The sequence below is a fragment of the Misgurnus anguillicaudatus genome, chromosome 24 (assembly GCF_027580225.2).
Source record: "Misgurnus anguillicaudatus chromosome 24, ASM2758022v2, whole genome shotgun sequence".
Taxonomy (NCBI): domain Eukaryota; kingdom Metazoa; phylum Chordata; class Actinopteri; order Cypriniformes; family Cobitidae; genus Misgurnus; species Misgurnus anguillicaudatus.
The window spans coordinates 17,675,959-17,702,997 of NC_073360.2; the positions used below are offsets into that span (position 1 = coordinate 17,675,959).

Consider the following 27,039-nt stretch of genomic DNA (forward strand, 5'->3'; position numbering starts at 1 on the left):
CGGGGCAGAGTCGGCCGTCAACCAGACTATGGTTCCACAATGGTATGTGGTAATGAGTGGGATGGGAGCATGAGACTGCAGCTCTATGGAGACCAAAATGAAATCGGATAAGAGTATGAGTCCCAGTTAGGACTGGGTTGTAGGTGCTTCCCCTAATATTCTTTTCCCTCTAAGTTCTAGTTAAATGTGAAAGTGACATGCTGCCATGCCTGCACTGATTGATTTGGAGGAACTTGGGGGGGGGGGGGGGTCATGTTAATACTGTAGTATTGTGCTATTGAAAGGTTTTACGACAACCTGCCTGAACGGCAAAAAAGGAAAAGCTTGAGAATATTGTTTGTAATGGCAAATCAATGCATCTCAGTGCTGAAAAGCAAAGGTAAGCACAGATGCATTTATAGCAGCCACTTTAGTGACCACTCAAATCCTCCTCCATGCAGCCCTCACCATAACACAGCAGCTGCTGGGGTCAGCCATTTCCCTAGTGTACATGCTCTCTCTCACTTTCTCTTTCACTCTCTCAAGCCATGTGCTGAAGGGATCATCCTAGGTGTCAACAGATTTGCAAGAGTGCAAAGTATGATGGATGTTACCATGCACTAGTACTTACGGAGATTCAATGCTTTTCCTTGTGTGCGTAATCGATAGTGGAGGGTCTATGGACAGATACAACACAGTGCTACATCAGCATGACAGTATAAGGTCTTTATCATAACCACTGCTTTTAAGATACAAGACTAACACAGACATTAAGGGTGGGGGTAAGAAGGTATCTTGCAATTCAGTATTTATGCAATAATGTATGAGAGGCTAATTTGAATATAGAGTGGATACCACCTTAATGGGACACTCCACTTTTTTTGAAAAAATGCTCCCCTAAAGTTAAACATTTGATTCTTACCGTTTTGGAATCCATTCAGTCAATCTCTGGGTCTGGCGCTACCAATTTTAGCATAGCTATTGAATCTGATTAGACCATCTAGCATCGCGCTCAAAAATGACCAAAGAGTTTCGATATTTTTTTACTATTTTAAATTTGACTCTTCTGTAGTTACTTTGTGTACTAAAACCGACAGAAAATGTAAAAGTTACGATTTTCCAGGCAGATATGGCTAGGAACTATACTCTCATTCTGGCGTAATAATCAAGGACTTTGCTGCCGTAACATGCTACCGTAACATGCTGCCGTAACATGGCAGTAATATTATGCAGTGCCCGAAAATATCTGCTGCGTAATATAATTGTATTGGCATTAACTAACATTTACAAAGGTTAATAAATGCTTTTAAACTAGCATTTATTTAACATTAATTGAACTTAGAAACTTTATAAAGATTCATCTAAAATATGCATTTTTGGTGTTTGGCACAGTATGTCTACAACTTAGCCAACCATTTTAATTTTGGATCATCTTAATAATAGTCACAAATAAAGGTGCTGTTACAACTTTGTTACATTTAAAGTATGATTATTTAAAAGACCAATCTTTTACTTACTTGTTTCTTGTGCGATCTCTGTTGAAACATACAATATGCTGGTGTTGCCACCAAGCTTAAACTTCCTTGCTTAACCAGCGACAGTCAACAGAAAGATCATGGGGGTTTACCTATCATTTATGGTAGCCCACCAATTACACCAGCAAATAAATTCATGCAGAAGGTCCTGTGCTTAGCAAAAATTATGTTCTTTGCTTATTCTAAGCAAGTTTGGATTTGGGTCAAACAGACATAACCAGTGAATGCTTTATTATGTTTTGCTCTATCATGAAACGCGTATTCCCGTTACGACAATATCAATACTACGTAGCATGACATACAATACAGCAATACTTTGAAATATACACCCCCCCCAAAGGACACGCCGTATTTGGAAAATACCTACCTCGCTTGCGTTTGAGCTTGCGTCGATGCTGCTTGTTGACGAAACACGCAGCAAGCGTGCTAAAGAGGATGGCCGCGGCCAAGAAACAGATGGTGGCTACGATTCCGGCCACCACTGGCCTGGCCAGCCCTTCATCTGAGATCTCTGTGGGAGGGAACGGGTCTGAGAGAGGAGACATACTTAACATGAAAAAATGATGGAATGCAGCAAGCGTTTATTTACAAAGCAGCATTTAGTGTGATTTATAAAGCAGACTATAGCATTGGCTGTTGTTATGACAGCACCGTCATCAGATGCGTCATTGATTCTTTTTTGGAGCCAAGTGGATTTAAAAGGCAAAAATCACACACATTGGTCATTTTGATACATAATGTGTGTTAAAATATTACAAATATACATGCCTTGGATTTGTGACCATGTCTGTGAAAGCCAGGCTGAAGTCTCATGAGATTATATGAGCATCCAAGTTTGATATCCAAGATTATATGAGCATCCAAGTAAGATATCAAAGTTGTATTTTCACAGAATGTTCTTTACATTATGTAGGAGGATCTACCAACTCACATAAAATGACTTTAGCTGGGTTTTCAAGACCGGGTCACATTTAAGTAATAAGCTACTAGGTTGATCAAAGTGCAGAAAGAAGCAGAACTGCCACTGATGCCCCCTCACAAAAAGGAGGTGCATGACGCTTCTGTATCAATCGACATGGCAACAAAAAAAGCATAAAGGCACTAACTCTATTAACCAGCAGGGGGCAGTGAAGCTCTAGACGGCTAAAGCAATGAATCAGTGGATTTGAGCGACGCGCCTTATTCTCACCTGTACTTGACACTCCCACCACATTACTGCTCTCACTGACAAGATCATCCATTACAGCCAGTGCTCGAAATTCATACCAAGAGTCCTGGGAGAAAGGGAAACAGGTCAGTGGGTCACGAATCCACTGAGGCCAACAGGTGCAGGTGTCAGATCTAGCAATTTATAACAAGAACATTTGTCACAGACTCTGCTGTATGTATGTCAGACTGAATTAAAATGATATCCTCTGAGTTTTGCAGCAGAAAATGTATTCCCTCACCCCAGAGTTATTTCTCTGCCATGAAACAGACCTTACTGATTTATATTTCCTGTAATCACAAATCCAGACTTTTCTGAAACGCTTTGACTGATTATAATTAACGGTTCAATAACATGCAATTGTAACAGCTGAAAGCTCTCCAGTTTTTAAAATATATTGCATTCAATTCATAGCACTTAAAAAATATGCAAGTAATTTTACTTTTTGCACAATTGGGCATGCCTGCATTTGCAAAGAGTCATCCACCCACATAATTTGAAGTAAGTTGATAAAAATTCTCTTTGTGCTCCACAACTTTTTTTTAATTGATGATGCAGTTTTCGACCCACTGGCGGGTACGCAGAGTTGAAGGAGTTAAAGCTACAATACATCTTTTTTGTATTCGTTTTTTTGTATTTTAGGAATCCAAAAATCCAGATAATTTACTCACCCCCATGTCATCCAAAATGTTGATGTCTTTCTATGTTCAGTCGAGAAGAAATTACATTTTTTGAGGAAAACATTCCAGGATTTTTCTCATTTTAATGGACTTTAATGGACCCCAACACATAACAGATTTAAAGCAGTTTCAAAGGACTCTAAACGATCCCAAACGAGGCATAAGGGTCTTATCTAGTGAATCGATTGTCATTTTTGACAAGAAAAATAAAAAATATGCACTTTCAAACTACAACTTCTCGTCCATCTCCGCTCCTGCGACGCGCCAGCACGACCCCACGCAATACGTCATCACGTCAAGTGGTCACGGAGGACGTATGTGAAACTACGCTCCAGTGTTTACAAGTGTGTTGAAAGAGGACCGTTCCGACGTTGTTGTATGTGGAATTATACTACTTAATGTCTTCGTGTCAGTATATTGTTTAAAATGGTCTGCAAATGTGCGTTTCATATATGTAACATGTGACCTTTCCACGGCATTACGCAATTACATGAGGTCGCGCTGGCGCGTCACAGGACCGGAGGAAGACGAGAAGTTGTGGTTTAAAAGTGCATATTTTTAATTTTTCTTGTTAAAAATGACAATCGTTTCACTAGATAAGACCCATATGCCTCGTTTGAGATAATTTAGAGTCCTTTGAAACTGCATTAAAACTGTAACGTATTGGGGTCCATTAAAGTCCATTAAAATGAGAAATATCCTGGAATGCTTTTCTCAAAAAACATAATTTCTTTTCGACTGAACAAAGAAAGACATCAACATTTTGGATGACATGGTGGTGAGTAAATTATCTGGATTTTTTTAAGAAAATGGACTAATCCTTTAAATCAGTTACTGAATATGCACATTAAACAATCCAAGCCGTTTAAAACGGTCTCCTTGACACTTTCGCATTGTCAATTCAATGTCAATTTACTTCAACCCACATAAATGTAAATGCGTAAAGTAACCTGCAATTTTATGTTTCAAACAGAGATGGCACTATAGAGCCAAAAGATACAGATTGCAGCCTTTTCCCTTTCAATTTTTAGATTCTGAATGCATTACTGTATTCCCTTTTCTACCAAACCTTCATATCAGCATTACCTGACAAAATAATCCTCATAAAAAATATAGTTGAATTATTTACACTCGTAGGTTCATACTTATGGATTATGATATGGCACTAATCGGATCTGCACAGGATGTTAGCGATGCCTCTACCGGAGACAACCTTAATATTGTGCCACTGGGGTATTTATAACTTGCATACCTATCACTATCATACTTTCCGTTGATATTAGCTGGAAGATTATCAGAGCGAGAGTTACCTGAATGAGGTCTCTTGCTATGATCTCAGTCTCAGTTGCGGGAATCAAGTCATCCAGAACCTCCCACCTTTCTCCCAGTCGAAATTCGATGATGTAACGGTCAATAGGCGAAGAGTGATTGGCTGGGGGAAGCCATGTCAACAATACACCCTGCTGTGTCCGGTTGGCTGTGAGGCATCGTGGTGGAGTTAGAAGCACCAGTGGTTCTGGGGTACTTATAGGATACCCTGAAAGATGCATGAAAATATAGGATCTAATATAAAGGCTGATTTAGATGTCAGTTTAGTTACACAGAGGGGTAAAGGTTTTATGTACCTCCTGTAGTCACAGTGACTACCTCACTGAAGGGGCCGGTGCCCAGCTTGTTCTGGGCCAACACACTAAATTGATAGGCAGTCTTTGGCTCCAACCCCTGCACCATCAACCACGTCTGAGAGCCAGGCACAGGTATGGACAGCCAATCATGAGGCCCTAAATCGTTTTTTATCTTCCTGTTGGATGATAACAAAATTACGTTAAGACAATGACATATGTAAATTGAAATTTACTATTGAGTTTACAAGTTTCATCTGATTCAAGCTGTAATAGACAATCTTAGGACCCATTCTCACACACAGATTTCGGAAAATACACAGATAATGTGACGTTTGATTTTGGTTTATTTACACTGCCGGTGAATCTGTGCGTTCACACGCATCCTATAAAAATCCCATAAAAACACGTGACCTAAAATGTAATGTACTGTTACTGAATTTTTCCCCAGCTTTTTTTAATTGCGATTTAATCATAAACTAGCGCATCACATATTATTCTATTAAGAAGGCAAATAATTTCAGATTTAGCGGATAGTGAGGACCTTCCTGACCTTTGCATTTTTCCAGTTTGCAGATATTTTGTCATTGTGAATGTTAATCTGCATTTAAAGCAACACCAAAGAGTTGTTTTTACCTTAAAATAACGTTTCCAAAAAAGTTTTAGTCGTTCATCCACTCGAAACAGGGTGAACGGCACTTTCACATTCACTTTGCAGCCCTCTATCGGCCAAAACCTCTCTAAAGAAGTTTCCAACCATCGGGGCGCGGACCTGTAGTTCGAGTGAAAACGACAAAAACTTGCTTTACGGCAGACCTACAATCCAATCAGAGCCAGCTATGCTGCAGTAGGCTAAATTATTTACGACAGTGGTAATGGACAATTCCACTTCTAACCTGTAGGGGGAGCAAAGAGCAAAAACTCTTTAGTGTTGCTTTAAAACCCCTGGTCAAAGAGCTGAAAAATAACTACATTGTTGTGACAACACATGGGTCATCACTACGATACACAACACCCCTTACGGCATTGTTACTCAATGCTAGGGAGCAGTTCTAAGGATCAATGTGGAAGTGTTTCACACAGAAGGCACTCTGCATTGATCACATAAAATTGCCATAAAATTGCCAGATTGTGAAAGGTGTAGTATTTGGGCATGCATGTGTGTGGGTACATATTTATTATTTAATTTTTTTCTTCACGAGCCATTTTATTTTTTATTCACTTTATCCGAGGTTTGCTATTTTTGTAAATATTTTGTTACCAAAATTTGAAACCTAAATACAGTTTAAGAAACCTTTCTACCAGTAAACAAATTAAATATTAACAATGTGTACAATAAGGACTCCTATAGAGGGTATGCATTGACGTTACTTTTCCATGTGACCACGCTGGAACTCGTCCTGTTGAGTGGCAAACGTTCAACAAAATGGCTGGTTTTCATAGCGGGTGCTGCGAAAATGCCAGTAAAACTGACTATTATCAGCTTAAAATAAATTTAGTTGGACTTGATAGCAGAGGTGGACAATACTTAGTTACATTAATTAAATTTTCCAAGCATCTGTGCTTTATTAGGTTGTTTGTATTGGGAAAAACATTACTTCACTACAGTCTAAAAAGCATAGAATCATACTGTGTATTCTTTAATATTGCATATTAAAATTTATTTTATACCTAATTACATTAAAATTGTGTACTTTTACTTGAGTAAAAGTATGTTAATGAACTTAAATATTAAATGTAGAACAAACATGTGTATTTATGAAATGTAATAGAGTAAAAATTATGAAATATGCTTTGCAATGTATGTTTTCCAAAAAAAAAAACACGGATAAAATACAAATACTTGAAAAATACTTTTAAGTAGAAAGTAAAACGTCTGCTTGATAGTGACTCTAGCAACTTATCAACCCACCTGTGGTCAGTGGACTTTGACATGAACGATCTATTTATTTCTCCTTTCTGTGTTTTTTGGCAGTCTGTAAAACGATAGCTCCAAATTCTTGGTAATCTGTTAGTACAGTCTATTGCACAACAGCTTTTTCCCATTTCGACGCGTTTTCGTCGATGTCACATTGTACTCAAATGCTGCCGCTCTGTCTTTTGCCACTCAGTGGGCGTAACCGCAGTCCATCTCGCTGACGGTGACGTCATGTGCATACCCTCTATAGATGGCCCTCATATCTAAGATCTCTAAAGCTGGGGAAACAACATTCTTTGTTTCCTGATATTTATGCATCAGGGACACATTTTTCAAGAAAAAAATAATATATTATGTAAGGGAATGATTGAATGAGATTTAATAAGTGATTCACTGTGGCTTTGTGTCATCGGTTTCCAACAGAAGCGTCATGAGAATGATAAGTGACCACATTACGTTGACTAGATGTTTGAATTTGATCACTTTGGCATGGCGCACACCATACTGACATTATTCACAGCACTTCACAGAAGCCATTTACTGCACTGTCAGCTTGAGCTAATAGCAATATAACCAAATAACCTCTTTGCAAACAAGAACGGCTCTTGAACATCACATATTTTGAAAATCAGTAAAATGTTAATTAAATGACTTTAAACAGTCCCATTGATTTATTTACCATCCAGCATCCAGAAGCAAAGACTGGTGTGCTGTAAGAAAAACGCTTTAACACATCGGGGGGAAATAGACTCAAGTGTGTCACGAGTAGATTCAGGAAAAAAAAGGCGTGGATGAAACTATTTTTGACTTACACCGGGCCGTACCAGACGGAAAACGTCTGTTCGAAGCCTCCGTCATATCCAGGTTCCCAGGAAACGTTCGCAGAGCTTGTGGACGCTGACACATGGACATTAGTTGGCGCATGTGGACTAGTGCCTGAAACGCAGAGTATACCAGTGGTGTTTTTTATTAATAGTGTTTTTAGGAGGCATCACTATTAGTGCCTTGCTTTGACCAAAATTTCAAAACAAAGAATTAAAGGGACACTCCACTTTTTTAAAAAATATGCTCATTTTCCAGCTCCCCTAGAGTTAAACATTTGCTTTTTACCTTTTTGGAATCCATTCAGCTGATCTCCGGGTCTGGCGGTAGCACTTTTAGCATAGCTTAGCATAATCCATTGAATCTGATTAGACCATTAGCATCGCCCTGAAAATAACCAAAGTGTTTGGATATTTTTCCTATTTAAAACTTGACTCTTCTGTAGTTTCATCGTGTGCTAAGACCGTCAGAAAATTTAAAGTTGCGATTTTCTAGGAAGATATGGCTAGGAGCTATACTCTCATTCTGGCATAATAATCAAGGACTTTGCTGTTGTAAAATGGCTGCAGGAGGCTCAATGATATTACGCAGCAGTTGAAAATAGTCCCTTTAGTAACTTTCAATAGCAGGGGACTATTTTCGGGCAGTGCGTAAAATCACTACGCCTGCTGCAGCCATGTTACGGCAGCAAAGTCATTGATTATTACGCCAGAATGAGAGTATAGTTCCTAGTCATATCTTCCTAGAAAATCGCAACTTTAAATTTTCTGACGGTCTTAGCACACGATGAAACTACAGAAGAGTCAAGTTTTAAATAGGAAAAATATCCAAACACTTTGGTTAATTTTTAGCGCTATGCTAATGGTCTAATCAGATTCAATGGATTATGCTAAGCTATGCTAAAAGTGCTAGCGCCAGACCCAGGGATCAGCTGAATGGATTCCAAAACAGTAAAATCAAATATTGCACTCTAGGGGAGCTGGAAAATGAGCATATTTTCAAAAAAGTGAAGTGTCCCTTTAAACGCTAGCATCAAACATGTTTATACAAAAACCAGATTCAAAATGAGAGCTATAAAATTATGTGAATGCTTAAAGGGATAATTCACCCAAAAAAATCTGTCATTTACTCAACCTTATGCCTTTCAAAACCTGCATGACTTTCTTTCTCTGTACTAGTACACAAAGTTATTTTACTGTTTAACAAAATGTTCGAGTTGCTTGTGTTAGTACGAAAAATCTAAAAAAAAAAAAAACAGATTTCCTAGTCATATATTTTAAATAAGTTTCACCTTTGGTTTCCCACAGATGAAAGTCATACAGCCCCAGGTGAAAAGTAGTACACATTTCCATAATGTACTTAAAGTGCTTTATTTTCGCACACTAATTTTGTACTTAATATACTAAAAATTCATCTTTAGTACTTCTTAAGATGTTCTTAAAGTGTACTTCACTGTGCTATTTTGAGACACTGTATGAACTAAAATGTGCTAAAAATGTATTTAGGTACCACTTGTAGTAAACTTGAACCCATCTTTGTATGAAAGTTGAGTTCAAGTTTAATACAAGTGGTAACTAAATACATTTTTAAATACAGAAATAGTATGTTAAAAGTGCATTTTAGTTCATATTCATGGTGTCTCAAAATAGCACAGTGAAGTACACTTAGATAATCTTAAGAACATCTTAGGAAGTACTAAAGATAAATTTTTAGTATATTACGTACAAAATTAGTGTGCGAAAATAAAGCACTTTAAGTATACTATGGAAGTGTACTAGATTTTCAACTGGGAGGTTTGTAGAGGAAAATATTAAATATTATAATACAGCAATATTGACTAAATGACAGAACGTTGGGGTGAACTATTCCTTTAGTTGCTGAACATAAGTCATTCAATTCCAAGAAATTTGTCTGTTTACCTGTTTTTGTACCTGTATGAACTTAAACTTGAGATTTATAGAAAATTGAACAGAATATTAATATTCTTACGTTTTCTGACCAGACAGTAAACAAGCACTAAGTCCAGACTGACCCAGTCTGAAAAGAGCAGGAAGCAGAGGAAGGGGTCTCAAGTTGTAACCCATCTCTTATCAGCATGCAACAGCTGCAGAGGATCTGTTAATTACTCCCTCATTAAACAAAATCTTTGGACTGTCATGACACCAGTGTATGGCTAAACAAATAGTGTGGGCTTCTGCGCAAGCTGACACATAACTTGTCATCCGAGGGCAAACTCACAGACGTGACAGCTGAGATAGAGCCACCGCGAGCTACAGGCCATTGAGAAATCACACAACTGACACATTTTGTGTCCTTAAAAATATGCCAAAAAATATCTGCCAGTACAAAAATAAAATACTGTCATTCATTTTTCATTATACTTGAACAAACATTACAGTATATAATACCATATAGGTCAGTACTTAAATGTATTAAAATGTAAGCACAAAAATGTTAATAAAGTCTATCCTGTATATGTCTAAACGTAATTTAAATTAGAAAAACAAATTGTAGTATTTTTACATTTTTATGTACAATGGCTAAAAAATATTGAGAAATTCAACTTTATCTGTTGATAACATTAAGATGGAAACATTTGGCACATTATTATATATAAAGCTACAACATTTGTGATTAACCAATTAATACAATAATCTAATTTGACCTCAGAAAATGCTAAATACCTCTTATATCCAAAAAACCCCTAATGCTATACAGTACAATACACTTTTTTACATTTATTGCTAAGGATGCTATATAGATAACAGGTCAGTGTTTCGTGTTTCAGGTCATGTGTCTTCTCCTAAGTAAAAACTTGAGAATGATTTACCTATTACAAAAAGGCGTGTGTTGGCAGTGATGCTTGTTACTACATTGGTGGCGACACATTCCCACTCCCCGTGATCTTCTTTGCTCAGAGACACAAACTGTAAGCTACCACTGGGCAAGATGTTATGCTTGCTTCGGCTGGGCTTCCCAACCTCGATGAAACAGAATAAACAGATTGCTCATATGAAACTATCATATATACCGAAGGGATAAACATTAGTTTCTAAAGTCGTGGTGGGTCTACCTTTCTCCATACAATGGTTGGGATCTCAGGATCCCCAGAAGCGGCGCAGGGAATGACCAGCTCTCTCCCTGCCTCCTGACGATACTCCCCACCGGGCCTCACGTTGAAGTAAGGGGGGTCCTATGGTCACATGATTATTTAAAATATACTTCATCAACCACATACCAAGTCAATATTATACAGTTTAATTATTTAGCATTTTGTTTTAGAGGTTTTTTTAGTTCTAAAAGTTTTTATAGTTCATCAAGCAAATGATTTCTCAAGATATTACCCACTTAGGAAGAAAGACATACTATCGCTGCAAATAATTTTGAGTTTAAAGGACAAGTTTGGTATTTTACACTTAAAGCCCTGTTTTCAGATTGTTTATGATGAAATAGAACGGTTTTGACTGAAATTTGGACATATGATGCTGTCCCGAGAATTTTCAGGTGTTTGTTCTATCACCTCCCACCTCTACAATGGCTGTATAGGTGCACTGGAACAATCCTTCCTAAAATGCATTAAACTTTCGTTTACAAAGACTTGAAACTCACCGAGTGGTCAGGGGTGTTCACTGATATGCTCACACAAAAATCGCTGCAAGTTTAGTTTTTTATATTTTATAAGCAGAAAAAAAATATAGATACAATGAATCTTTTTTCCTATTTAGTTTGTTTGTTTGAAAGGAGAGGGTCTGTTCTTTTATTTGATATATTTGTATGTTTATATCTTTTTAGAAGAACATTTTCCTGGAAGGCATTAAACTTTTGTGAAAATCACAAAAAAGCTGGTGGCCAACTTTTCAAAGAATGGCTGGTGGGGAATGAGTTAATATAAGTCTTACCACAGCTCAAAAAAAAAAAAATAATAATAATAAATGAAACCAAAAACCTTGTAATCACTGTTGACTTTGCTTACATGATGGAATTTCATACATCTCCCAAGTTATTTTGGCAAAGACGACATGGACCAAAAATTCAAGTCTAGTTTTGACTAGAAGTGAGTTACTCATATCTGGACTACATCGAGTCAGAAAAAAATCCATGATTATGATTATATGACTTTTAAACTATTTATTTGTATGATGGCATGCCCTAGCCAGTGTCCAGACCTAAACCCAATAGAGAATCTTTGGAGGAAGCTCAAACTCTGTTTCTCAGCAACAGGCCAGAAACCTGACTGATCTAGAGAAGATCTGTGTGGAGGAGTGCGGTGTGTGCAAACCTGGTGAAAACTACGGAAACTTTTGACCTTTGTAATTGCAAACAAAAGCTACTGGACCAAATATTAACATTGACTATCTCAGGTTTTCAAATACTTATTTGCAGCTGTATCATACAAAAAAAATAGTTAAAAAAATCATAGATTGTGATTTCTGGGTTTTTTTTAGATTATGTCTCTCACAGTGGACATGCACCTACGATGACAATTTCAGACCCGTCCATGATTTCTAAGTAGGAGAACTTGCAAAATAGCAGTGTGTTCAAATACTTATTTTCCTCACTGTAAGTACTACACTGACTGACCTTTAGCACCAGAGTGGCCGGAGGGGACTGTCCCATGGTACCTAGGACATTGTAAGGCACACAGGTGTAAGTGCCAAGGGAGTCTTCAGTGACCTCTGCCACCCGAATGCTTCCATCTGCCATTTGGCTCCATCCAGGATACTATGACAGAAGCAGAAGAACACAATCAGTGATGTGTAGTGCGTTATAGCTTGTATTGACAGTCAAGGGTCCTGACATTTCAGATATCAGAAGTCAACAGATAACTAACCTTTTCGATTCTTAAGGGGTATCCATCTTTCTCCCATCTGACTGATGTAACCGGGGGGTTGGCATCCACTGGGCAGCGAATGATTCCGGGTAATTTTCTTGGGGCGTAGATGACAGGTGGCATGTTCAGAACACGGGCAGGGTCTGTGAAGAGCAAAAACAAAAAACATGAGTGACACTATAGGATGTGCTACAGCTCACCCAACACATATTGTCGTCTGTCTATACTGTAAACAAGTGGTTAATACAACTTTGGCATTTTGATGTTGGCTGACTACTTTAAAGTCTAAATATTTTGCGTTAGAGCAAATTATGTAAGTTAGGTCATACAAGTGTAAATGTTATTTAAAGCTCTTTCCTGTGATGTTTTATCACCTGAAGCAGCCTTGGGGTGTCGCGGACTGATGAAGCACAACCCCGGAGGTGCAGACACAAAGGCTGCTAATGAGCCATCTCTTCTGCATAAGACTGAATATAACACAGCTTCCTAAAACTCATCTTTATATTTTCAGATATATGAACATCATCCCTAATTTAATTCATTAAAACCCTCTGTCACCCCTTGATCTCCTTCCTGTTATGATGCTGTAGTGGATCACAGAGACATGTTGCCAAAATCTATGTAGTTCCTGTAGCTCAACAAGAGCATGGTGCAATCCATGTCAAGGCCATGGGTTTGACTCTTTACATTACAAACGAATACATATTCACAGGATCTTTCTTTTCAGATCTTAGCATAGACAGACAGACAGACAGATTGACAAACAAATGGCTGTAAAGGCAGCTTAGACTCGTGGCTACATCCTGCAGCACCATCCCTTGTGCAGATGGAAGCGAACGCTCAAATGCTCCAGAGAGAGTCGCAACTCGAATATCTCGGATGCCTGGCAGCCACCACGACATCTCATAAGGGTGTAAATAGCTCCGTCCCTGTACGTGACAGACACCAATTACCCGCTCTAATGGCAGCATACTTAACCTAAAACACTTCCAAGACAAGTGGACAGGTTGAGATTTCAGGCTGGTGCTGCAGGCTGTTGTTTAACTCACATTGCACGGTCAGGTACGCTGAAGCTGAGGGGGAGATGCCCAGACTGTTACTGGGACTGCAGGTGTATTTCCCAGCATCCTCTGGCTTCACTCGGTAGATGATGAGGGTTCCATCGACAAAGATGCGTACACGGAGCTTCAGATCACTGCAGGGAAGAGAAGAATGATGATTTGTTTGAGAAATATTATTAAATATGATTATAGGAAGAAGAAGAACTGGAGTATAATTTTTGCACAACATTAAAGAGAACGTGATATGCAGTAAGTTACTAAATAATGTAATATTTTAATGTGATACAGTAATGCTTTAAAGGGGACTTTTTTACAAGACTTTTCTAAGACGTTAAATAAATCTTTGAGTACATATGTGAAGTTTTAGCTCAAAATACCATTTAGATATTTTTTTAAAACATGTTAAAATTGCCACTTTGTAGGTGTGAGCAAAAATGTGCCGTTTTTGGGTGTGTCCTTTAACATGCAAATGAGCTGAACTCTGCACTAAATGGCAGTGCTGTGGTTGGATAGTGCAGATTAAGGGCGGTATTATCCCCTTCTGACATCACAAGGGGAGCCAAATTTCAATTAGCTATTTTTTCACATGCTTGCAAAGACTGGTTTACCAAAACTAAGTTACTGGGTTGATCTTGTACACATTTCCAAAGTTGATAGAAGCACTGGGGACCCAATTATAGCACTTAAACATAGAAAAGTCAGATTTTCATGATATGTCCTCTTCAAGTTTGTAAAATCCATTTAAACTTATACTTGAAAACAGAAAAGTATATAATCAACATACTATACATAACTTTAGAAGATGTAAGAACTTCAGAATAAAACTAAGAAGATATTAACAGTACCCATTGACCTCCATAGTAGGAAAACAACATGGGGGCCAGGAAATCATTTTTGGGTGAACTTTCCCTTTAAAGGTGCAGCGTGTAATTTTTAGAAGGATCTCTTGACAGAAATGCAAAATAATATACAAAACTATATTATCAGGGGTGTATAAAGACCTTTTTATATTGAACCTTTTTGTTTTAATTATCTTAGAATGAGACGTTTTTATCTACATACACTGAGGGTTTCCTTACGTGGAAGTCGCCATTTTGTGCAGCCATGCTTCTACAGAAGCCCTTAACGGACAAACTTTTTTAACTAAGTTGTCTCTGACGATAACATGTTTTTCCGGTGGCGGCTACTGTAGCTTCTCCATGCGTTTCAAAAGCGAGGGGTGAGCAGTGGACTGAGCCGTTGGTTGCAATTCGCAAACTTACCACTAGATGCCGCTAAAATTTACACACTGCACCTTCAATGGTAGCTAAATGTATTGGCGAATATGCAAACTTGCATGTCGAGGTGGATGTTAACACTTTTTAGGATATTAAAGGGCCCCTTTTATATAAAATCTACTTTTACAAGGTGTTTGGACATAAATGTGTGTTGGCAGTGTGTGAATACAACCACCCTTCAATGAAAAAATAAATCCACCCACTCCTCCTTTAATACCCATTAAACCAAAGCAGTCTCATTGAACATAGACTGTTTTGATTCTTTTGTTAATGTGATGTCACATAAACAAAGCCCTGTCCACGGTCAATGGCTGACTAGTTAATTTTACCCAAAAGGCAGCTTTTCTAAATGTGTTTGTTAGAATATTTTTGCACTGATGTGGCTAAAGATACCATTGTCTCAGACTGTATTCACATGAATCAGCTCATTTGCATTTAAGGGTATACACATGAAAACAGCACTTTTTGGCTCCCTCTCAAATAAAGTCCAACAGTATATTGGCCGGAAGTCTAAATGTTCCTGTGAATATCCTTCCGTTGAATAGTACAGGAAGCTGTATTTCGAAACACTTATCTGGACTGTGTCCATAGAATGGGAACAGACCATAGTCCTGCGTATAGAGGCTTAATACGGCCACACTTCAGAGCAGCTCCTGGCTCAGCTTCAGATGATCAGCATGTTTTTTTAGGCATGTGATGACACAAGCACAGTGTCACAAGATGTTCCCATCCCGGCATAAAAACCTGCTGTGTGTGCCTCCGCGTCACTACCCTATCATCCGCCCTAATGCAGCTGTAGAGGGCCTGAGATTCACGGATTCTGGCTCTAAAAATATATACAGCTCTAATCTGAACTACAGAGTGTGCCAGACACACACACACACACACACAGGACAACAGTGTATGTTTTTTGAGACTTTGACACAGTAGTGAACTCGATCATAACTTTACTTCTTGAAGTAGACGTTGTCCTCCTCCCAGAACCAGGTGTAGGTCAGGTTGCCAGGATACGCCTCTGCTTGGCACGTGAATTGGGCATTCTGGGATATGTTAACAGTGATGTTCTCAGGTGGTGATACGATGTAAGGAGGACCTGGGGAGACAGAATTTTGCATTATATATAGACGCTTATATGTGAGCCTGTCTAAGAAGTCTCATGATCTAATAATGAAATTAGGATATTAGTTTGATTTCAGTCATTGATTTCAATCTTTTACATTGACCTTAATCAGTTAATGTTAAAGATATCAAGGTTATATTTTCACAGAATTTTCTTTACATTATGTAGGCTAATTGTATGTAGAAAACAGTAAATCACAAAAAATGACTTAAGGAAAACGAGAACCTACTGTAGACAGATTTTTATTGAAGACAGATGGTTAATACAGGTTGTTTTTACCCTAATATGTATCACATCTGTGACAAGCTGTTTAAAATATAACCAGATTTACTTCTTTTCTGGTCATGAATTGAAAAATTAGAGATTACTTTGCACAGGCATGGATGTTAACTCTTTCCCTGCAGTATATTTTTTAAGTTGCCAGCCAGCATCAGCATTTTTTATGATTCCAGTGTACCGTGGGAGGGACACTGCATTATTTAACAGAAAACTTCATCAAACACAACAACTCAAAAACAAAAAGCTGCTTTATACACAAATACACAAATTCTCATCTTTGCAAGTAAAGAGAAAGTAAACAGCTAAAAGAGAAAATGCATGTGTTACATTATATTGGATCCGGACTTTGGTCTTAAAGGGGAAGTTACCTAATTTTGCTTCTGTCTGTCACTCATACAAATCTCTCACTGCTCTTGACTAAATCACTTTTCTAACTAATAAGATATATAATGTACATCACTGATTGTTTATTTTCAGTCAGCTTGAGTTTTGTTTGTTGTTGTTTTTTTTCTTCTTTTTTATGCTTGTATAAGGTTTTTGTGAGAATTATGAAAATTCTATGGCATTAAATATTTTAATAACATAAAAACTTTATTAAAAGATAAAAACTCTATCGTGATACATATTGTTACCATGATATAAAATGAATCCTATCGTGATATAAAACTTTGGTCATATCGCCCACCACTACTATGAAGGCCGCCGTTATGTTTCGCGCATAGTGCATTCTGCGTCAATGACGTGTAATGGTTATTACGGCATCTGGTATAGTTTTTCATGTGCGAATGCTTTACTCCCCACTCCCACCTTTTTACCTCTCAGATCATATTTATTTGAATCATCTTTCATTTGTATGTTTTCCGTTTTGTTCATCATTTATGTTACTCTTCGGTTCATATCGAAAGGGCTAAGTAGAAGAAGTTAAAGTGCTTGTATTTTTTATGTTATGCAGGAGTCAATACCACATACCACCACCTACTGTCTGTGTGCATTTATAACTCTAATCTTCTGTTTACATCATTTTACAATCTACTGTTTGAAGACTTGTTTACCTCGCTTTAGAATTAATAGGACGCGTTTTGATTGCAACCATTTGACGTCATTTATTGTGAACAAAATGGCGGCATCTGAGTGAAACAGTTTTTTTTAATTAAAACTATGACATTTGTTTTTAATTTCACATTCATAGCCAATCCCAGTAGTAATCTGTTAAGCCATATGTGTTTATAGTCAGGGTACCCTTTAAACATTTATTTACAAACACTGTTTTCCTGGCTGCTTAGCTTCCGATCCATTCTGTTTATTCCACATTTCCCCATGCACAGAGGAGGTGTGGATTACCTCCAATTATCCCAGTTCTTCACTGTGTATATAAACTTGTCCACTAAAGGCCAAGACCCACTGAGAATATCATCCTACCCATATGAGACCATCACTAAAATTACCAATAGACTCTTAATGAGACGTGCGGGTAGACAGGTGTACTGGCCTGACACTGTGACCGGTGTGAGATGTGGAGGTGCTGTGCAGAAAGATATATCACGGTAGCGTAACCAACCCTGTGACTAGCTATAAAATACCTGGAAACTCGTAGTGTAGTCCACACATTAAAGTGAGAATATATGTGGCTAATGTGCAGTAAATGACGCTGCATATGAGGGGCCTAATGAGAGCAACGCGGCATTGCTTATTAAAATGATATCACGAAAGGCATTGCTTGAAAGCGTCTAAAAATATCCACAGCGCTGGTGTTATTGAAGCAGGTTCTAACTGGAGTGTCTCTCCAGTGGCTTCATGAGAATATTGCTTTTTGTAAAAACAATATTGCTAGTTTACTAAACAAAACAGCCCGTGGCCAAGGCAATTTTGGCTCGGCGAAGCTCATATGCTTCTCCATCTGACTCGTTGGTGCACAGACAACAGCAGATTGTGAATCACTCCGACTGAAGCTCTATATACCAGGTAGGAATGAGAAATATCTTATTCCATTTAATTATATACATCTTGATGTTTTTGCTCTGAAAAGGCTTAAAAGGGTGTAAGCAATTTTGGCTTTCTTTTTAAAGACCCCCAGAATTTGCTTTATTATGCAAATAAGAAATTTGGGCGGAGCTTATTAAAGAGCTCATCCCATATTTTTTAATACTCACAGTATGTTTTAGTTACATAACTGTACTAAAATGATCACAAACATATAATTTAATACTTAGTGCAGCGCAGAGTCTTAATTTAGTTCCTGTAGCTTAGTTGGTACAGCATTGCATTCGCAGCGCAAAAGGTCATGAGTTCAATTCCAAGGGTACATAATTCATTGTAGGTGATGTGATGTAAATGTATAATGTAATTTCAAATAAGCCGGTTTTCCTGTAAAGGTGGAATAGGTGACCTGTAATCGCACGTGTCCTCTAAACTCTCGGGTGTCTGCCGGTAAAGGCTGCAGGTTAGCGCGCTGTGTTATGTATTCACGGCCACGCTCCAGTGCCATAAATCTGACTGCAGTGAAAGCCACAAAGCCAGCGATACGCAGCTTCCTCATGTTTGCTGTCATGCTGTAAACGGTCCACGAATAATAAACTGAACCACTTCATCATTTGATACTAATGCTAAGGCCATGCGAGGAGAGACTGTGGTACTATAGCCACATGTGCCGATTCACAGCGAATAAGAATTATTCTGTTTCCACGTGAAACTGACACGCACGCACGTCAAACTGATTTGTGTCACGTCAGTCAAACTGTACAGGACAGGTCCGATATTTGTTTTGTCAGATCAGCAGCATTGGGTATTGACACTAAATGCTGCTGAAGAACCAGTGTAGCTGGCCATCTCAAGGTCAAGTATTCTGACAGCCGATTTCTTGATTTCCCTGTGTTTCTGAAATCTCAAGAGAACATTATTTAAGCACTTTGCAGACGCTTTTATCCAAAGTGACTTACAGTGCATTACAAGGTATAATATTTTATTAGTGTTCCCTGGGTTTGAACCCATGACCTTTTGCGCTAGTAACGCAATGCTCTACCACTGAGCTATTTTATACAAGAGAAATAAAAAATTAAGTATTATTAAATATGAAGTAATATAAAAGAGAAATAAAAATTTAATCAAATGAGATGATTGTTAACATACAGTAAGAGAACAGAACGATTTAGTTTATGTGAATAGCGCAGCTATGATTTGATCTACGAATAATATGAGTATTTAAGTTCATTAAGAAATGTATAACTTTTGGTTGCAGACTTTAGAATTAGGGATGCACCGATACAAAATTTTTGTGCCAATACCAATATTTGATTTATTAGAATGACATCTGCCGATAATGATATATACCAATAGTTTTTAATTCTGATTTCATATGTTTATTTATGTGAAATCATAGAAGTGCAGAGCATTTAAACTGCAATTCTGTTGTCACCCAATTCAAAACAAGTTCTAGTCACTGATCTATATAAATGACTGGATTGCACATGACATCACAATTGTGAAGCCACCGCAACATTGGTATGCCCAAACATTCTATTAAATCAGTAATTCTCAAAGTGTGGTCCGCGGACCACTAGTGGTCTGCCAAACCCCCCTAGTGGTCTGCCAAAAGATGACCTAAACTAGGCAAGTGTTTATACAATCGTCACTTATTTAAGTAGATTTTTAATGCACTTGCAAAACTGTGATATCAGTTCTTGCCTTTCTGTTTTAATAACGTAAAAATTGATCGGTTGGCTAAACCAAAGAGGAGTCAAAATAAAAAATCAAGCGTCAACTAAAAGCAGCTAAAAATCCACAGATCTATTAGTTTTGTAATGTACTAGTTTTTGTTTCGTGTGTAAAATCCCTGTAATTTCAGTGATTTTGGACATTAAGGGGAACATTTTTTTTCCAGCATTTTATTGTTACCATAGTTACAACCATAGACTTCATATACCCACCACCTCAGTTTTAAACTAATGGCTCTTTGGAATGACATTAAGTGGGACCTAGGCTGTTATAGTTTGTTTAATTGCATTTTTTTTCACATGGGCAGTTTGTTGTTCATATTAAGCTGCAACTTATTTCACGTTTACTTTTTCAAATGAAATAAAATTCAGTTAATAATTTCTGAACATAGCATTGCATTTGTTTTTAAAAAATTAGTTTTTGACTTGAAACAGTTGCATATTAAACTTAAACTTAGCTTATCCTTCCTATTTTGTTGTTTTTTGGTGGCGTGTTAGAGTGGGATCCTGTTAGGTGGTCCTAAGAAAAAAATTGGAAGATAAAGTGGTCCTTGGGCTGAAAAAGTTTGAGAAACACTGTATTAAATGAATAGGAGTTATGAGATTTTAATGATAAAACACTACTTTATCAGTCTCCGTTTTTATATCTGAAGTCTTACTGTTTATTATTACAACGCAATCAAACATCATAAGCCTGTACATAGTTATTGAATAATGAATGAATAACACTTCCAAAATAACCAACATAAACAACTGGTTTACATCAGAATTAGTTTTCACGTTCGGTTGTGTAGACGTAGTAACTATATTGTTATGCTAATCCGTAAACAGCACAAATTTCACACAATGTTTCATCAAAGTAGAATATCTGAATCCATCTCAATACAAACATATCGCGTACCTACCATACCAAAATAAACAGTGCAACGACCCTTTCAGACTCTTTGCCTCCTGTAGCTGTTTGCATCTCGTGGTAAAGCAGTAAAGTTACCGATGTTCATTTGGGGTTTTGCTCTTTGTTGATCCAGGCAGTTTTTGCTGTTGTTGTTATAAAAGATGTCTTTCGTTTTGTGGCTCCTGTGCAGGTTGTCAATTCAGCAGAAAAGTTTGCCATTCTCCCTCTGTTTACAGACGTGAGGTGAGCGCACGTAAACGCGCCAATGACGTATGGTGTCTGCGTGAAGAACCTGCGCGATGGCATTCAAATTACGCTTAAGTATGAGGGACAAAAAAGGAAACGTCCGTTCGGACCGAGATCTATGATTGGTTGAAAATTTTTTGGTCCTACGCCTTTCACAGATGACATAAATTTCTACAAATACATTTAAGCCCCACTGTGTAGGATCTACTCCCATCTAGCGGTAAAACTCTATATGACAACCAACTGATTATTACTTTCTAGCCCCCCCCCCATTCGGAATGCGTTTTAACTAGTACGGTGGCCCTGTCATGCCAAGGTTAACATGGCTTCCAGTAGCTAAAGCAAAAGCAATGAAAAAAAATGAACAATTTGCATTGTCCTTTGCCTGTGATCCGTCAAAGCACACAGATTTATGGTAAACATGTAAAAAGTCTGATTGTCATGATATGTCCGCTTAAAATCACATACAAAAAGCAACCATAAACGTAGCTTAGACACTCCTTTTTCATCCACACGAGGAAAAATGTCACAGGGGCTGTTACACTTGGTATTTAGATGTGTTTTCGTCGATCAGATCACAAGTGGACGAGAGAGAGACATTACGTTTACACTTGGTGTTTAAATCCGTCTCTTTTGTCCATTTTCGACCGCTTCTTTCCAGATTACTGAGGAGATGGTCTGTGGACGAGTTCCTCTCCTGTCATTTTAATCATGAGCGGGAGTAATGACAAGTTTAAATGGACGCGAAACTAATATGTCAGAGTCCAATCCTTATGTTTTAAGTAAACGTTACATGTCAGTGTATATGTAAAAGCTTTCTCTGATATTGGTGAAATAAGATCGCACAACTTTCACACGCTTGTAAAATGAAACGAACGACGCGCAGATCAGCGGCGTTTTATCAATGAAAGGCTAAAAATAGCGCTGTCACCGTGTGTTTGTGCTACGTTAGAGGTCAGAAAAGATGAAAAACATTTATCTCAGTACCTCAGATTACATAAATGGGCGGAGAGACGGCGTGTGGCTGTTCGAACACATTAAACCACATGTGTGTTTACACTAACTGCATAACCATGCTATAGCCAAGGAACTATAAAACTTCAAGTTTACAACATAGACTGTATAGATGTAAACGAATATGCTGAATTACCTGTGGTGAAAATAGAAAGTAGCAACTTCATTGTCCATTGAGGCTCATCTTGGAAAACTAACTCCAATATGACTTTGGTCTTGATGTTTTCCCGTCCCGTTGTCGTTTAAAATCCCCATTTCGCTTCCTTGGCGACTTGTTTTAATGTCCTCGAGAATATGTCTTCAACAGGCTTTCAAATCAAAGCATTAGATCGCAGGTTTATCCTGGCGTGCGGCCGAAGGATTCAGTCTACGCAGGTCGCATATCCGGGCTGCATACGTCATCAAGCCTGGTTTATTTAAATTAACTGAGCATTACATTCGCAAGTCATAAGCATATTACATCAATTTACAATTAACTAAGAATAATTGTCAGCTTTATAATTGTTAATATTCTGTCTCTCTTGATGACGGATACCGCCTACACATGCAACCTCCGTGCAACCAGCGTGAGTGTAGTCTGAAAGCGCGAAAGGCGGAGCTTGAATTTCAGGAATGACCCTCGTCGGCGAATGTATTTAAAAGATGGAGGCACAACATGGATTCAGCCAGAGAGCGTTACGGCGGTATGTATTTTAAATAGCAGATTCTACACTTACGAGAATACTTTGATTAGTGGGGTGGGCGTAATTACACATGAATGAGCACATACTTTTGAAAGAAAACATGGGTTTTTGCCAAGAATTAACTAAAAATAGTACACAGTGGAGCTTTAAACAACTTAACACAGTGATTACTATCATGATGTGAGGAGACTTTTAACCAGCATAACTAAAAATGTTTCAGGATCAAATCTGTTACCCTACCTTTAACAGTGAGTTACTATAGACGGTTTCAGCAGTAACAACATAAACAAGCGGCTTTCGTGGTCAACAAGTACAGTAACTTCCGGTAAACTCAGCTAAGAATATATAACAACAAAGTACTTTAAACGTAGTTTATTTATATAACAAGCAAAATATACAACACATAGATTACCTAGAAAACCAAAACATTTGTTATTTTCAACGAGGTATTTGTTCAAGGGTTCAGTTTAGCAACTGGTCAGACCATTAAAAAAACTGAACCCGGACGTAAAGTTCGGACCAGACGGGTATCGCGTATATACCGTCTATACATTCATCTTTATTACAGTGTCAGATCAGCAGACAGAACACAGCAGGTATTATTAATCAACAAACGTGTTCATTCTAAAATCTAAATAAATGATCATGCTTTAAGTACCGTATGCGAATGCAATAATTTGCTGGTTTTGTTATTATGTTATGTTATACAGTAGGCTATTGTTTTGTTTATACGGTAAAATGCGTTAACGATGTTAACACGTATTTTGAAACAGTTAAGACAACGTTTTAAAACGTGGTAAAACTAACATTTGCAGCAATATTAAAACAACACCAGCTGTGCTTATAAAAAGTAATAGAATCTAAGTTTTTATTCAGAGAAATAACACTGACCGTGTAGGCATTCAATGTCATAAAACTTTATTTACACCTGTGTCATTACAACAGAATGCAGCAGCACTCACCTTAACGTTTTCTATAAATCTCTTATTCTGCCCAATTTTAACATAAACATTGCAAATAACACCAGAAGTAACAATTAATTTACGTATACATATCCTAAAAATGTAAATTGGGTAAATCGGGTGAATTTAGATCATGATTTTGAATGTAAGTCAATGACGCCCTCTGCCGTTTGGGCATAGCAAGATGGCCGCTCAAACTCTGCGACGGCATCACCTCTCGCTGTTACGTTAAGAGTTCTATGCGCAATCCAGTCATTTATATAGATCAGTGGTTCTAGTGCATTTTTAACATAGACTGTAAAAAATATGGACGCAGTGTCCGTGACCTCACCCATAGGTTTGTGAAGAGCTTTTTTGAAGCCAATAAATGGTGGGGCCTGTCATCGCCATCTTGGCCATGTGCCTCACTCGCAGAAAACCGAAAAGGGAAAAGAGTTGCGACGTGGGTGAAGCTGAGGTGGCTGGTTGCTGAAACCATGCCCGCCTAGCTTGACTGTAGTGGCGATTCACCTGTCACTCAAGTGGCCACGCCCCTAATTATGTTACATAATTTTTGAAAAGTTTAAAGTTTTTTATGTTACAAAAAAATTCACCCCCCTCACAGTTGTCATAAAGGGCAAAGTTAGCTATATAGACCAAAAACACTTTTTGTACCAGGCTGTAAACATATTATTTTCTGCTAAAAAGTTGGGCATTTTAACATGGAGGTCTATGGAAATTTACTCCCTTTTGGAGTCAGCCTCTAGTGGCCAGTTTGATGACTTGCAGTTTAAGTCACTTCTGTGTTGGCTTCATCAGAGAGATCGAAAGGTTGCCCCTCGGTTTTACACCTCTTTTGATTGACAGGAAATGTCTGCAAATATCAATTATAGGCCGATAAGTCAGTGCATCCCATTTTAGAATCTTGGAAAAACTAAGCACAGTTTGTAAGTCGCCATGAAACGGATATAGCGATTATCTTATTGTTCCCTGTGGTGAAGTATATCCAAGTGAAACAGCTTCTGAAATGAGAATAAAGGTAGGGAGGCACTTGAATTCGTTCAAATTGGATCGTAAGAGTTGGGTCATCTTGCTATTTGCTGCGATCTTTTCCCAGACTTTAAAATCGCCATGAAATGGAAGAAGCGATTATCTTATTTTCCCCGTGGTGACGTATATCCGAGTGAAACGGCTTTTGGAATAACCAAAATTATTGATCAATCCTACTTGTGAAAGATAATCCAATGCGATCTGGTATCAATACTGGGCCAGTTATAAGCTGCAAAAAATACAAGCATAGTCTCTCACTCTCTGTTGACTCCGACTGACTCTGGAGTGAATAGACCCAACCAACATGGCGGCAACGCTGGATTATGTTCCAGCACGTCATGAGGCGTCTATGTATATAATGTCTATGATCAGGAATAGGTGTTCCATGTCACGTGAAGACAGTGAAATGGCGCAGTGATTGACAGGATGATCAAAAAAAGCACAAGAGAACGTTTTGTTCTCTATATAAGCAAGTTGGTCACCATTTTATTCTTGCTGTGTTTTCATTAAACATAATAATGAACCACAAACTAAGCATTTGTTAGGGGAGAATCCCGAGGGAAATAGATTTGTGGTCAAACCGCCAAGTCTTACTGGCCAGCACGGACATACAGTATATGCTGGTCTAAATTCATCTTCTTACTAGAGTTGTCAAAAAGCACTGCAGACAAGAAATAAGATATAAAAGATCCTTATATGAACTACAAGTGAAACTACATTAAAAATTCGCTCCCCAGATGAAGGAATGTGTATTAGCCGTGAGCGGTAACCGTAAACCTGCAGTATATAACCTCCCTCACTCTGAGCACAGGCTGTAAACAGCTTCTACTGGAAGTCTCCATTAGTGTCTGAGTGACAGGAAGTGATCTATGCAGATCAAGAGGACCGAGCGTATTGACTGCCGCAGACGTGCTTAGAGTGACGAGACGTAAAGGCCAGACTTTGACAACACCGATGTGTCCGTACGCAGAGACTAATTAACCAGAGAGCGATGAAGGCTCAGAGTCTTTACACAAAGTGTCAACATTAGTGAGGAAAAAGTACAAACATTGACAGTAAAAGATATTCGCTAGCTTTTTCTGACTGTCAGTTCTGCAAGGTTTCTTTTTATATATTATCCACAATGACTGTTTTCTAATGGATATCCCTAGTACAATCCAATGAATGTCGGTTTTACAAAGTTACTTTTTATTTATTATCCACACTGGCTGTTTCTAATGCACATCACTAGTACAATCCAATGGATGTCAGTTTATTTTATGTACCTACAGTATTATACACATTTATAGTCTGTTTTATTTGTGTAGTAGAAATAAAAAGATGTATGCTAGCAAAACGCATAATAAAATTAGTGATAAACACAATTTCATTTATATAAATACAAAGTATTAATAGTATAGTATAAATATTGTGCAAAATAATCATTCACTGAATTGAACTGGATGTTAACTATTTATATATATTTATATTTAGGTTATGTTTGACATAATATACTTAAAACTTGGTTTGTACATCCACCAAGCTCATCGTACCTTGCACCAGCAGGCGGGTGGTGTGTACCGCCTCACCCTGGTCACTGTAGGCGCGGCAGCTGTAGGCTCCCCGGTCATCCCGTGCAATGGCCTGCACCGTCAGACTACCATCACTCACCTGAAGAAATACCACAACACAACCAATAAATTAAATAAAACAACAAACCAATGCCCTTAATAACTGCTACTACCGTTAAAGTTGATGACAAAAAGTGAATAAACTACACTACTGAAACCCTTAAAGGGACAGTTCACCCAAAAATATTTTAACCCATGATTTACTCACCCCAAGCCGTCCGAGATGCATATGTCCTTCATTTTTCAGACTAACACATTTTCAGTTATTTAATCAAATGTTTTAGATCTTTCAGTTAATCAAATGCAAAGTTACAGGGTCCACGTCCTTCAAGTCCAAAAAATGTTCATCCATCCCTCACAAAATAAATCCAAACGCCTCCACGACGACAAACAAAGGCCTTCTGAGGGTAATCCGCGCCGTTTTTGTTGTAGAAATATCCATATTTAACACTTTATAAACGAAAATAACTAGCTTCCGGTAAAGCCGCCATCTTAAACTCCTCTGTATTCAGGAGAGAGTATTACTGTAGTCAGTCCCTCCAGAAAAACACGATTGTGC

At 38.0% G+C, this 27,039-nt stretch overlaps 1 protein-coding gene and 1 long non-coding RNA gene across 8 annotated transcripts in view; one reads left to right on the forward strand and one right to left on the reverse strand.

Annotated features, from left to right (window-relative positions):
- The window catches only part of LOC129437897 (uncharacterized), a 72,259-nt gene that overhangs the window by 16,741 nt on the left and 28,479 nt on the right, over positions 1–27,039 (forward strand). The gene's annotated exons all lie outside the window — the stretch shown is intronic.
- Positions 1–27,039, reverse strand: part of igsf9ba (immunoglobulin superfamily, member 9Ba) — an 88,735-nt gene that overhangs the window by 7,412 nt on the left and 54,284 nt on the right. For 6 of the 7 annotated variants that reach the window (XR_008642394.2, XM_055196284.2, XM_055196280.2 and 3 more), the window contains exons 5-17: positions 26,403–26,520; positions 15,884–16,025; positions 13,644–13,789; positions 12,595–12,737; positions 12,345–12,485; positions 10,837–10,956; positions 10,594–10,744; positions 7,754–7,877; positions 5,027–5,202; positions 4,712–4,938; positions 2,704–2,788; positions 1,882–2,043; positions 611–656 (exon numbers count right to left, since the gene is read on the reverse strand). Coding sequence is in view for 6 of the 7 variants with exons in the window: in XM_055196284.2 (XP_055052259.1) it covers positions 611–656; positions 1,882–2,043; positions 2,704–2,788; positions 4,712–4,938; positions 5,027–5,202; positions 7,754–7,877; positions 10,594–10,744; positions 10,837–10,956; positions 12,345–12,485; positions 12,595–12,737; positions 13,644–13,789; positions 15,884–16,025; positions 26,403–26,520 (1,781 nt within the window). In the remaining variant the exon portion in view is untranslated. The remainder of the gene's footprint in view (positions 1–610; positions 657–1,881; positions 2,044–2,703; positions 2,789–4,711; positions 4,939–5,026; positions 5,203–7,753; positions 7,878–10,593; positions 10,745–10,836; positions 10,957–12,344; positions 12,486–12,594; positions 12,738–13,643; positions 13,790–15,883; positions 16,026–26,402; positions 26,521–27,039) is intronic. The other variant, XM_055196281.2, reaches the window with a different exon arrangement.